At 53.3% G+C, this 11,595-nt stretch overlaps 1 protein-coding gene across 1 annotated transcript in view; it reads right to left on the reverse strand.

Annotated features, from left to right (window-relative positions):
- Window positions 1-10,587, reverse strand: part of NFATC2 (nuclear factor of activated T cells 2) — a 137,152-nt gene extending 126,565 nt beyond the window's left edge. Inside the window, exon 1 of the mRNA XM_021685886.1 lies at window positions 10,391-10,587. Coding sequence (XP_021541561.1) covers window positions 10,391-10,520 — 130 coding nt within the window. The 5' untranslated portion in view covers window positions 10,521-10,587. The remainder of the gene's footprint in view (window positions 1-10,390) is intronic.
- Between the last annotated feature and the right edge of the window lie 1,008 nt (window positions 10,588-11,595).

Raw genomic sequence — 11,595 nt, forward strand, 5'->3', positions numbered from 1 at the left:
CAACCCCCCTGGGGGGCGGGGGGGGGGGGGGGGGGGGGGGGGGGGGGGCCTGGGGCTGCGGGCCGTCCCTGTCTGAGGTGCCGGACCCACCACCTGATGAGCTCACGCCCCAAGGTGGTGCGAGTCACAGGCCCTGGGTTTGAGTCACCACAGTCTGTCGCCATGGCAGCACTGAGGATGCCACAACCTGGCACCACAAAGTACAGCCGGAGGAAAGGGGAGAAGGTGGGGGGAACGAGCCCGCCTCCCACCACCCAGCCATCCTCCTAACCTCCCGTGTGTTGGGGGCTGGGCGGGATCACCGAAGGAGCCGGAAGGTGGAACCTTTTTTGGCTGGTGGCCTGCACCACCGGGGGCAAAGCCCTGCTTTGAAAAGCCGCCTCAAGCTTTGCCCTCTAGTAGTAAGTTCAGTGCTCAGCAAACTTCCCCAAAGCCCCCCATGCCCTGCACACACACAGAACCGCAGCTGGATTCCTCATCTGAGTCGTGTGTGTTAGTGATGACGGGGAATCAGGGTGTCACACTCGTCCCTCAGCGATGACATATACAGACGCAGGGCATAAAAGGCGAGAAATTCCATCCAGATAAGTCAGGTGCAGAAGTGCCAGAAAGGGAAAAAAGGCAGTTTACCATCCTGTCTCGTCCATGTGGAACCACTGGAAAAAGCCACCTTGAACGCTCTGCTCTTTGCTGACCTTGTCCCAGCGAAGACAGCTGTCTGCCTTCACCAGACGGGACAGAAAAGAAGGCTCGGTCCTGCCTCCCAGGCAGCCTGCCACGAGGCCAGGCGCCTGGGGACACAAGACCCAGGATGATTTGCAAGCGATCAGCCTCACAGATTGGCTGCCGGCCTGGCTGTTCGCGAACCCACGCGCACCCCCAGGCGGACACACACTCCTTTCGGAGATGGGTGGAGAAGTGTATGGACTCCACAGCCCACAGGCCTCAAGGTCAAGCTTTTGGATGGAGGCATCGGGCAGACAGGACTCATCTCCATCTTCACAAGAGCTACAGACTACCTTTTGCTGGTTTAATCATTCCAACGGCCCCTCCTGCTTTCAAGACGTTCAGACACCTTCCTATGTTTCTTCATCGCAATTGCTGAGATTCACCGGGCCGCAAGCTTTCCCACCTGCTGCCTCCCTCTCTGCAGCTTATAACCAGCCCCCCGGGGTAGGGGAGGCAGGTGTTATCAAGTCCCTTGTGTTACAGATGAAGAAACTGAGGCTTAAGGGTGCAGAGATTCACCCAACGTCACAAAACAATCAGGGGCAGAGCTGGGGTTCAAACTGAGACCTGGTTTAAGTGCAGTAAAATGCACAAATGTGAAATGTACCTCTCGTGCCTCTTTATATATGTATGTATCCGGTTATCCACCATTCAAGATATAGACCATTTCCATTCTGCCCGAGGGTTCCCTGGTGGCACCCCCCCCCCCCCCCCCCCCCAGCCAGGAACCCTTACCCGGCCTCACTTCTCACCCCAGAGACTGGGTTTGCCTGTTCTCGAACGTCACATAAATAAAATTCACCAGGATGGACAGGTTACGTCTTTCGCTCAACATTCTGAGAGTCATCCGTGTGGTGTGCGGCCACAATTTCTTTTTTATATGTAGTATCCCCCCATAGGATGAAACCATCATTTATTTACCCGGTCACCAGACTATACGGCCTCTCTTTTTAAAGACAGCCATGTGAGACCAAACTGGACTTAGTGAGGCCCTTTTTTTTTTTTTTTTTAAGATTTTATTTATTTATTTGAGAGAGAGAGAATGAGAGACAGAGAGCACGAGAGGGAAGAGGGTCAGAGGGAGAAGCAGACTCCCCGCCGAGCAGGGAGCCCGATGCGGGACTCGATCCCGGAACTCCGGGATCTTGACCTGAGCCGAAGGCAGTCGCTTAACCAACTGAGCCACCCAGGCGCCCAATGTGCGGCCCTTTTCTAACAGGAGAGTCCGTCCCTCCACACTGGTCATGGGGTGCGTGACAGAGAACACGGCTCAGGCAGCTTCCTCACCAAAAGAAGAAGGAAAGGTCTGGTCAGAACCGACCAGAAATAGACTTCAGATAATCCTCCCTCAGAAACAGGGCTGGACATGGCTAACCCACCTCTCCGTCAAACGCCTGCCCGAGGGGACACAGGTGGGCGCATACTTTCTAACCAGCTCAGCAAAGACCCCTTGCCCTCATGCCAGCACCTCAAAGCTGCCCCCCTTCAGTCCCACAACCCCTGGCACAGCCTTGAAAAGCCGATTGCCCCCCCTTTTTTTAACCAACTTGAAATCCAAATGGAAACTTCCCCATTGAGAACAGTGGGGCCCCTGAACTCTTGGCCAGGGGCAGAGATTTAAAATTAATACCTGATTGACTGACAGGTTCTTTATTTACACTTTCCCTCCCCCCTGGCAGTTCTCATTTCAGTGCCATGCTCCCAGGGGCAGGCACACTTAATCAGTGGCCCTGCCAAGCCCGGTCATTAATGGCATTCCTCCTTTCTCCCCAGCAACAGAGGTGATGGCACCCTCTGCGGACCTCAGACGGGCGGCCCACCTTCTTACGAGCGTGCAGGCCGACAGCCCCTGCCTACAGTCTTTCTAGTCACTGTTGCAGGCACCACAGACCAAGCTTTCCCCTCCTCATTTACCATTTCCCCCTTTTGCAGGCCTGCCCAAGCAGGTTTGTTTTGATAAGGGCCTTTATAAATCCTGAGCTTTGCAGGCGACTTTCTTCCCTTCAGAAAGCTCACCCAGGCATGGCTCAATTAAAATTCACATGGGAAGGGCTGGCTTTTAGAAATGCATCTTAACCAAAACAGACCCAGTGGAGAAAATGTGCTTTTCCCCCAAACCTCAGATTAGGAGGCGGGGAGGGTCCCAAATGCCAACTCAGGAAAAGCCATCTCTCGTCTGCCTTTGGGTGTATATCCCCTCCCCCACACCGGGGGAGGGGGGAAAGCATTAAAAAATCCAAGGCATGGGGCTTTCCATCTAAATGCCAGTTTATAAGAAATGCAAAGGACAGAGGAACGTGTTCAAAGACACCCCAGGAATGCCACTGGCCAAATCCGACGCGTGGCAAACAGTGCAGCAAAACTGGCCTTGTTTCTTCAGCAAAGAAATAGCAAAAAAGCGGATTGATGGGGACCTTTCTAGAATGAAACACAGCGGTCACATCAACCAAATACAATGTGAAGATCTTGTTTGGATCTTGGTTCAAACAAATTAACTGTAAAAAGATACTTGTGAGACAAGCGGGAAATTTGCAACTAGACATTGGAAATTAAGTCATTATTGTTCTGTTTTAGGTTTGATAACGGCATTTGGTTTTTTCTCGAGTCTTTGGAGAGCTACAGACTACTCTAGTTATTAACAAAATAGTATATCATTTGGAATTTGATTTAAAGTAACTGGGGGCGGGAGTGTAGAGCATAAGTGGGGGGGAGGGCTGAAAGATTAGCCTTATGCTGGTACTGAGAGCTGGGTGGTGGGAACGTGAAATTATATCATTTCTCTACATTTCCGTATTTTGGGTAAAGTTCATTACAAAAATTCAGGGAAAAGCCAAAGGCCGTTGTTCTTGCTTTGGGGGAGCCCATATCGGGCTCTGCTCCAGATAAGGAAGAAGCCCCTGACCCATCCCGGGAAGAGCCCCAGGGTCGAGTCTCGCCTTCTTCCCTGAGCTCAGTTTGAACAATCAGCAGAAAAAACAAATCTCACACCAGCCTGGGGAAGCCAAGTTTGGCTGGAGCTCTGCGGGGCCTGTGGCTATTTCCTGTGCTGGGGAGGAAAGGAGGAGGAAGTCCCTTCATGGGGGGAAGCCACAAGGCATCCATCACACTGCACTTTCCAGGGCTGCTCCTTCCTGGCCCTGGTTCAAGGGTCCCATGGAGCCAGGGCAGGACACCTGGGGAAACGCTGCCTCCCCAAGAGAGGCAGCCACCGAGGAACCTCCAGGCCCCGGAGTCTGGACATCTGGGAAAGTTCTTGCAGCCGGCCCAGTTCTGGGGCTGAGGCAGGTGCCAGAAGGGTATTCTGAGTCAGTACAGAAGGCGCGTTAAGGTAGACAGCACCCACTCAAGCCCGGCAGCCGGGGGCTCCTCTCCGAGGACCAGAATCTTCTTTATTCCTGGCCGGTCTTCTCTTAAAGCTCAGACTTCATCCAAGGTGAAGGCTCCCTGTTCCAAGGAGCCAATGCCCTCAGGAAGCCAGGAGAGCTGGAAGCCGCCCAATCTCTGCACAGCCTTGCCACGCGGGCTTCAGGCTTCGGGCTTCGAGCACACTGCCTCCAGGTAACCTCACATCCACCCCCGCAGGTGAGAGCTACCATCACCATCCCCACGGCACAGGTGAGAAAACACAAGCCCAGAGAAGCCAAATCTCATGTCCCGAGGCATACCGCTAATAATTTTCCTCCATTCATTGGGCAATTACTCATTGTGCGCTTGCTAATGCCCCGGGGACTTTTGCTTGGCCAAGGTCAGGCAGGTAGGAGGCACCTAAATCAGAATTTCAAGCCAGGGTTTTCTGATTTCAGACCTGGTGCTCTGACCCGCTGAGCCAATGGCCTCGGGGGCATGCACAACAATCCCTGGGGATGCAGAAAGAACTATAAAAACAGCAGAACTCCCATTGATTTCCTGTCCTTTATCACTATTAGTTTTGTTGTAGGAGCATAATCCCCTAAGGACAGCAACAAACATCAAGTTGATGATTCTATAAATATCAAATATAAGGGGTGCATGCAGCCCGGGCTCCAGTACATGGGACGTCCCCAAAGCTAGAGTCCGTGACATCGTTGCTGAGTTGTAGTGCTGACAGCTTGGACTCAGGACCCCGGCTGCCTGGGTTCAAGGCCCGCCCTGCCATTCGCCGCTGCCTGACTCAGCAAAGGTAATGGACCCCCAAAGGGTCTGACTTCCCTGGTCCCGAGTGCAGCTGAAAGATTCTAATGTGCAGCCAGGATTGAGAACCACTGGCCACAATGCTGCATTTTTCAAATAGATTCAAACCCCACCCCCCACCCCACCTTACAGGATTAGGACACCTTGGGAACCAACCCAAATAACACTGCTCTAAGGTTTTAAGGGCCTTGCTCCCAATCGCCTCCAGAACGAATTTGGAAGCGTGGATGACCTGTGTTCAGCGGTGAAGAATGATCAGGGCAACTTTCTCCCCATTTCCTTCGCCTCCTAGACAAGGCCACCGCTCAACCCTAGCTCTCATTTCACCTTTCCGGCTGCACCTGGAGACGCTGTTTGTACAAAGCAGGCTTAATAAGGCCTGTCCTTAACTCCACACAGACGGCAACGTCTCTGAATGTCACATGTGTTCAGCGAACCTGCTTGCTTAGGGTAGAACTCTATTTTTAGTAAGCACCAAAAAAATCCCCATGATACCCTATCCCCAGCACCTCATTTGTCCCTTTTTGTTTACCAGGCTGTGTCCCATACTGGCCTGAGGGCCAGGCAAGGGTAGGACCACATCGAATTGTCTCTACACCCATCCCCCCCCCCCCCCCCCCCCCCAGGGTCTGGCACCAAACCAGCATTCAGTGAGTGTTTGCTGAAAGAAGGAGGTTTTAATTGTCCCCGGTGAATGGGTTGAGAGCAGGTGTTCCTGAGTGGAAATGCGGGTGACGAGAGGGGATGGGCTCCAGAGGGTTCTGTGAGTCTACCTGAAAACGGTATGAAAGGCACACGGAGGGCAGAGGGGGATGTGTAGGGGGGCGTGCAGGAGTTACGCACGTGAGCAATGTGTACGTGCCTGATATGTGTGTACATGCGCTCCTACAGTGTGTGTGCATATGGGATCTGCGGCTTTCATCAGCTTTGCAAAGGGCTGTGACCCAAAAAGTTTAAGGACCACCAGAATGGACTACAAGACCAGGAGGCCTGAAAGGTCAAGGTTGGTGCCATTTGCATTAGCTTACCAGGAGGGACACACCAGACCCACTGAGGCCTAGCAGCAGTGATCGTGCCCGATGGGTCAGTCCAGAGGGGATGTGGCACTTCCGGAGGTGACAGGGACTCCCAGTACCCATCCATCTCTCCCAGTGCTTTACACATTGGGAGAAGTACTAATTCATTTCATCGAATTTGCGAGCACACACAAAGGAACGAAACTTCTAATCTGTCCACCGACAACCAGCACACCTCTCTCCCCTCCACGATGAGGTTAGGAGCACTGGTCAGGACTCCCACAGCTCTGTCCCCGTTCTGTCACCTTTTTTTGACCGAGGGAGACAGCTAAGTATAGTAAGAGTCATACTTTGCATGGCTCTAAGCAAATAAATTTGAAAACCTAAATAAAATGGATAATTTCTTAGAAAGATATGGCTTACCAAAATTGACTCCAGTAGACACAGAAAGTGCAAGCAGACCAATTCCCATCGACAACAGAGAACAGAAGAGAGAAAGCAATCAGAGAACAACCCCATAAAAAGGCACCAGGTCCAGATGGCTTCACAGGGGAATTCTATCACAACTTTAGAAACAGGATAGTCCCAGCAATACATATGTTGTTCCTGAGCATAGAAAAGGAAAGAAATCCGAACCACACCAAAAAGGACATTACAGACAAATATCACTCATGAATACTGCTGACAGGAATCTTAAACATTATCAGACACCAGCCCCACCACTATAAGTGACCAAGTGGGGTTTAAACCAAGAATTGTTCAATATTCAGAAATCTATTGGTATAAGTCAGCATATAAATAGATCTAAGAAGAATAAAATCATTTTTCCATAGATCCTAAGAAGCCGATGACCTAATTCAACTCTCATTCCTAATCAAACCTCTCAAGAAAACAGTAATGGGTAGATACTTCCTCAACATAATAAAATCCATATACTTCAGTCCTAAAGCAGACACCTAAGATATTCCTGCTAGGGTCAGAAACAAGGCAAGAATGCTGCCATTTCCACTACCAGGGGGCAGGCTGCTGAAGGTATTATTAGTCAATGCCATTAGACGAGAGAAAACCACAGAAGCACAATTTGAGGCTCCAGCTCCGTGAGGGCAGGGCCTGGGTCTTATTCCCTATTATATCCCCAGGATCTAACACAATAGATGCCCAGTAGTTAGCGGGATGAGTAAATGAGTAACAGCTCACATGAACTGAGCACCTCTGTTAAGAGAGCCAAGGGTTTAAAAAAATGCTCATAACAAATCACACTCTGTATTGACTTAAATAGGTCAGGGGGTGCCTGGGTGGCTCAGTCCGTTGAGTGTCTGACTCTTGATTTCGGCTCAGATCATGATCTCAGGGTCGTGAGATCGAGCCCCGTGCTGAGCCCCGTGCTGAGCCCCGTGCTGAGCCCCGTGCTGAGCCCCGTGCTGGGCTCCGTGCTGGGCATGGAGCCTGCTTAAGATTCTCTCTCCCCCTCTGACCCTGCCCCTCCCCCACTCTCTGTCTCTAAAATAAATAAATAAATCTTAAATAAATAAATAGGTCAAGCCATTCAAGGCAAACAACCCTGTGAGATAAGCACTATTATTTCAGCCATTTGACAGATAAGCAAACCAAGGTCCAGAGAGGTTAAAAGACTCACCTAAGATCACTCTGTTGGTAAATGTTTTAAACTCCAGTCTTGCCATAGTGCCCCTTACAAACTGCTTTGCATCTCGCTCATCAGATGAGGGAATAGTGAACCCTCACACAGTAGCTCAGAATGCAGCCTCTGGAGCAAGACTGCCAGGTTCATGTTTCAGCTCTGCCATTTACCAACCCTGTTCTCTTGAGAAAATTCCTTCACCTTTCCATGCCTCACTGCCTCCTCTGTAAAATGAGGGTGACAAGAGTGCCCACCTGCTAGGGTTGGAGGGTTACTGCATGAGCTATAATAGGCATCTGCTACGATGCTACAGTTCCATAAAATGAGCATCCGACTTCCCCCAAATTCCTAAGTACCATCACCAAGTTCTGACAATGTCTGTCCCATTCGCCGGCCCTTTCCTTCCTTGACGTTTGCCAAGCTCATGCACAGAGCTAAGGGTAGCCCTCACACGCATCACCAATATATTGTCACCCGGGACAAAGCCCAATGGCAAGCTAAAGGCTAGTGTCAGTCCTTGGGGAGTTCCACCATTCAGAAGCAGAGAGGTGACCCCATTAACATCTGGGTAAGCCAGAGCCAGACCCACATCTGGAAGAGCTCGCTTTGCCTCCCAAGGCTCACAACACCCCCTCTCTTCCTCAGCCATGATGCTGCCTACTTCCCAGCAAGGAACCATCATTTACAGATTCCAGAGCAAACTCCCCATTCCATAAGGCGGGGGGCTACACATAGGAACTCCTTTCCAAAGAGTACAGTTTGCAGAGGAGGGACTTTACAATGGAGAAACCCGACAAATACTACTTTGGCCAAGCTGATCAAGGTCAGTATCAACGGTGATCAATCAAGTTGATAATAGGTACCCTTGATAGGATGTGATGGACACAGTCCCGTCAGCTGTGTGGTCTTCGTCCCCTAAACCCATAGCCCCAGCCTTTGCACGAGGGAAACATCAGAAAGACCCTAACTGAGGCACACTCTACAGCACACCTAACCAGTGCTCCTCAAAACTGTCAAGCTCATAACAAACAAGGACAGTATGGACTCTAGGTCATAATAATGCATCAGTATTGGCTCATGAATGATAACAAATACATTCATACTAGTGTAATGTAAATAAAATGGGGACCTGGGTGCTCGGGATATGGCAACTCCCTCTACTGTCTTTACCAGTGTTCTGTACTCTCAAACTGTTCCAAAAAAATAAAGTTGTTTTTTTTTTTTAAATGATTCCAGGGTTTTCGCTGTGGCCATTTAGACACCCATCTGGCGGCCACCAAGCACCACTTGCCAAGAAAAACTATAAAAAGCACCTCCCATCAGATTTGGCTTGGAAACTATTTCCCCGGAAATCTCCCCTGTGCAAAAAAAAAAAAAAGTTAGCTGATTGTGAATCTGGGAGGGGTAGAAGTTCCCTGCAAAACATGACTTTAATCTTAACAAACAAAGAGCGCGGATGTTAAAGGAACCTTAAAGGGATCATTTGCAGATTCTTAGTTGTATCTTTTCAAAGCAAAGGAAGGCCTCCAGATTGCAACTCGAGAAGACTGGTCTCTTTTGTTGGCTAATTATTTCCATCTCCAGCCAAAATACAGAATGATTTACTAACTACCATCTTCCTTGTCATCTAAGCCAAAGCAAGTCCCTCACCTAACGTGGCCAGTGAAGACCATGAGGGAAGGAAAGTTAAAACTTCTCATTCACCTCCCTTACACATCTCTGAGAAGCACCAAGCCTCCGTGAAAAGGCCTCCTACACCAAGCAGCCCGCACAACCCCTTCCTGCACTCCGGATGCGGCCAAGCCCGAGTGCATCTGGAAGTTACCAACAGGCCTGCCCCTGAGGCTTCAACAAGCATTGGCTGGGTTGGGCTGTCAAAATCAGGAAGCCTGGTTGGGGCTGGGGTTTTTTTTTTTGTTTTTTTCCAAGACAACCTGCTAACCAGAAAAATACAGTGAAGCTGGGCATACGACCTCCTCCACCTTCTGACAAATGTTCCTGCTAACCCACGTGAAGTGATGGCCCAGCCTGGGGAAGTCCCCAGCCACATCGGGCACCTAAAAGCATGGACTGACAGGTCGCCGAGGCAGGAATAGGCTTCTTCTTCCTGAATCCACACGCCAGGCTTCGCCCGCAAACCCCACATGCACGATGACTGGGGGCTAGGGGACCACATAACAAAGCTCAGACTGATCCATCTGGGGTGATCCACAAAGGCAGCAGCAGAACCCAGGGACGAAAGGGGCTGGCTTCCTAACACTGAAGCCAAACCACCCTCCAGCATCAGACACAGACAACCTCTTCACCAGTTTCAACACCGAGTCCCCAGCAAAGTCAGCTCACAGGCGGTGCTGTCTGCAGAGAGGAGGGTCAGCGTCCCAGGCCGTGAAGGTTGGGCGCAGTTGCAACCTCTGTGCATCAGTCCCCTCCCTGCTGACTCCATTCTTTGGCTTCCTCACCTCCTCCCTCCAGAGGCAAATCAATCACTTCCTTTCCCCTCCAAAGACCCTGCAGCAGGCAAGAGCCAGCTGAGGCCCCTACCACCCCTTGCTTTGCTACAGTGACCCTCAGGGACAAGCCACCAGTAACTGCAGCCTGACGCCCTACTGGGCAAGAGTGAGCCTACCGCCCCCTTAAGGTGGCAACAGTCCTAGACGCCTCATGCCCTCCCTCTCACCTGGGGAGACGCACCCCTCCCTCCTTCCCTCCCTCCACCCCCCCCCAAAGTGTGACATCGGGACCAAAGAGGGGCCCCGTGTCCACTCCGCAGGCCCAAGCCCCCGCCAGGGCTCGGGGGGCGGGGGGGGGGGGCAGGCCGGGAGGAGCCTCCACCGACCTTCGATAGGATTCAAATACTCATAGTCGAAGAGGATGGAGAAGTCGAACTCGTCTTGGGGGCTGCCCCCGGGCTCGTGGCCCGGGGCGTCCCCGCCGTCGGGCTCGGGCTGCTGCTCCGGGGCGTCCATGGCGCGCAAAGCGGCGGGAGGGTGGCGGGGCCGGGGGCGAGCGCGGGCGCGGCCTTCTCCTGGGCCCCTCGCCGGGAGCGGGGGCAGGAAGCGGGGCGGAGAGGCGGCGGGAGCGGCGGCGTCCCTGTCCTCGTGGGGACGCACGCGGGCCCGGGAATGGCGCGCTGGCGCAGCGGGTCCTGGACGCGCCCGGGGAGCTGAGCGGCGGCGGCGCGGGCTTCCTGCTCCGGGAGGCACCTGTTGCAGCCCGCGGAGGGGGAGGCGGGGACAGGGCGGCCGGGCCGGCGGGGGCGGGGCCGCCACCCGGGCCCCGGGGGAGGGAGCGAGGGAGGGGGAGGCGGGCTGGCCGGCGCCCGGGAGGGAGGAGGCAGTCGGCCGGCCGGCCGGCCGGCCGGGGCCGCACCGCCCGGGCCCCGCGCTTAGCAACGGGCCCCGGGGCCACCGCCGGGCGCTTCGGCGCGGCCGCGCTGGGACCCGCCGCCTCCCCCCCCCCTCCCTCCCCGCGGGGACCTGGGACCTAGACGGGAAAGCTGGGGCCTCTCGTAGTTTTGCCCTACGTGATCAGCTGATCCCATTCTTTTCCCTCCTTTCTTCTCTCAGGGGGTGAGGGTGGGGGGCACCCATTCCCTTCCCCCGCAGACTGCGCCTCCAGGGGTTCCTGGGCGCCCACAGCTGTGGCATGATTTTCACCTCCAGTTCAGTCACCTGTATATCCCTGAACGCAGTTTCCCAGGATCTGGGAACGAATCGTAGATACTCTGAGAGCACAAGCCCCACCCTGACATCTGTACGTCTTGGGCCTCCTCTCGTGTGCCTGGTGCCAGGGACCCAGCCTGAACCAGACACTGATGCCCCGGGAAGCTCGGGTCGGGGGTATGGGCACGAAGGTGATAAACAAGAGAAGATCATCTTGAGCAGTGTCAGGAGGGAATTACCGGCAGTATGGAGTAAGGGTTGACAGCTGGGGAGGCATTCTCCTCTTGGGTGGTCAGGTAGGGCCTCTGGAGACGGGAGGGGGGGGGCCTAAATGACCTGGGGAAAGAGAGTTCTGGCAGTGGGAACCGAAGGGGCTCCG

The sequence above is a fragment of the Neomonachus schauinslandi genome, chromosome 10 (assembly GCF_002201575.2).
Source record: "Neomonachus schauinslandi chromosome 10, ASM220157v2, whole genome shotgun sequence".
Lineage (NCBI taxonomy): Eukaryota > Metazoa > Chordata > Mammalia > Carnivora > Phocidae > Neomonachus > Neomonachus schauinslandi.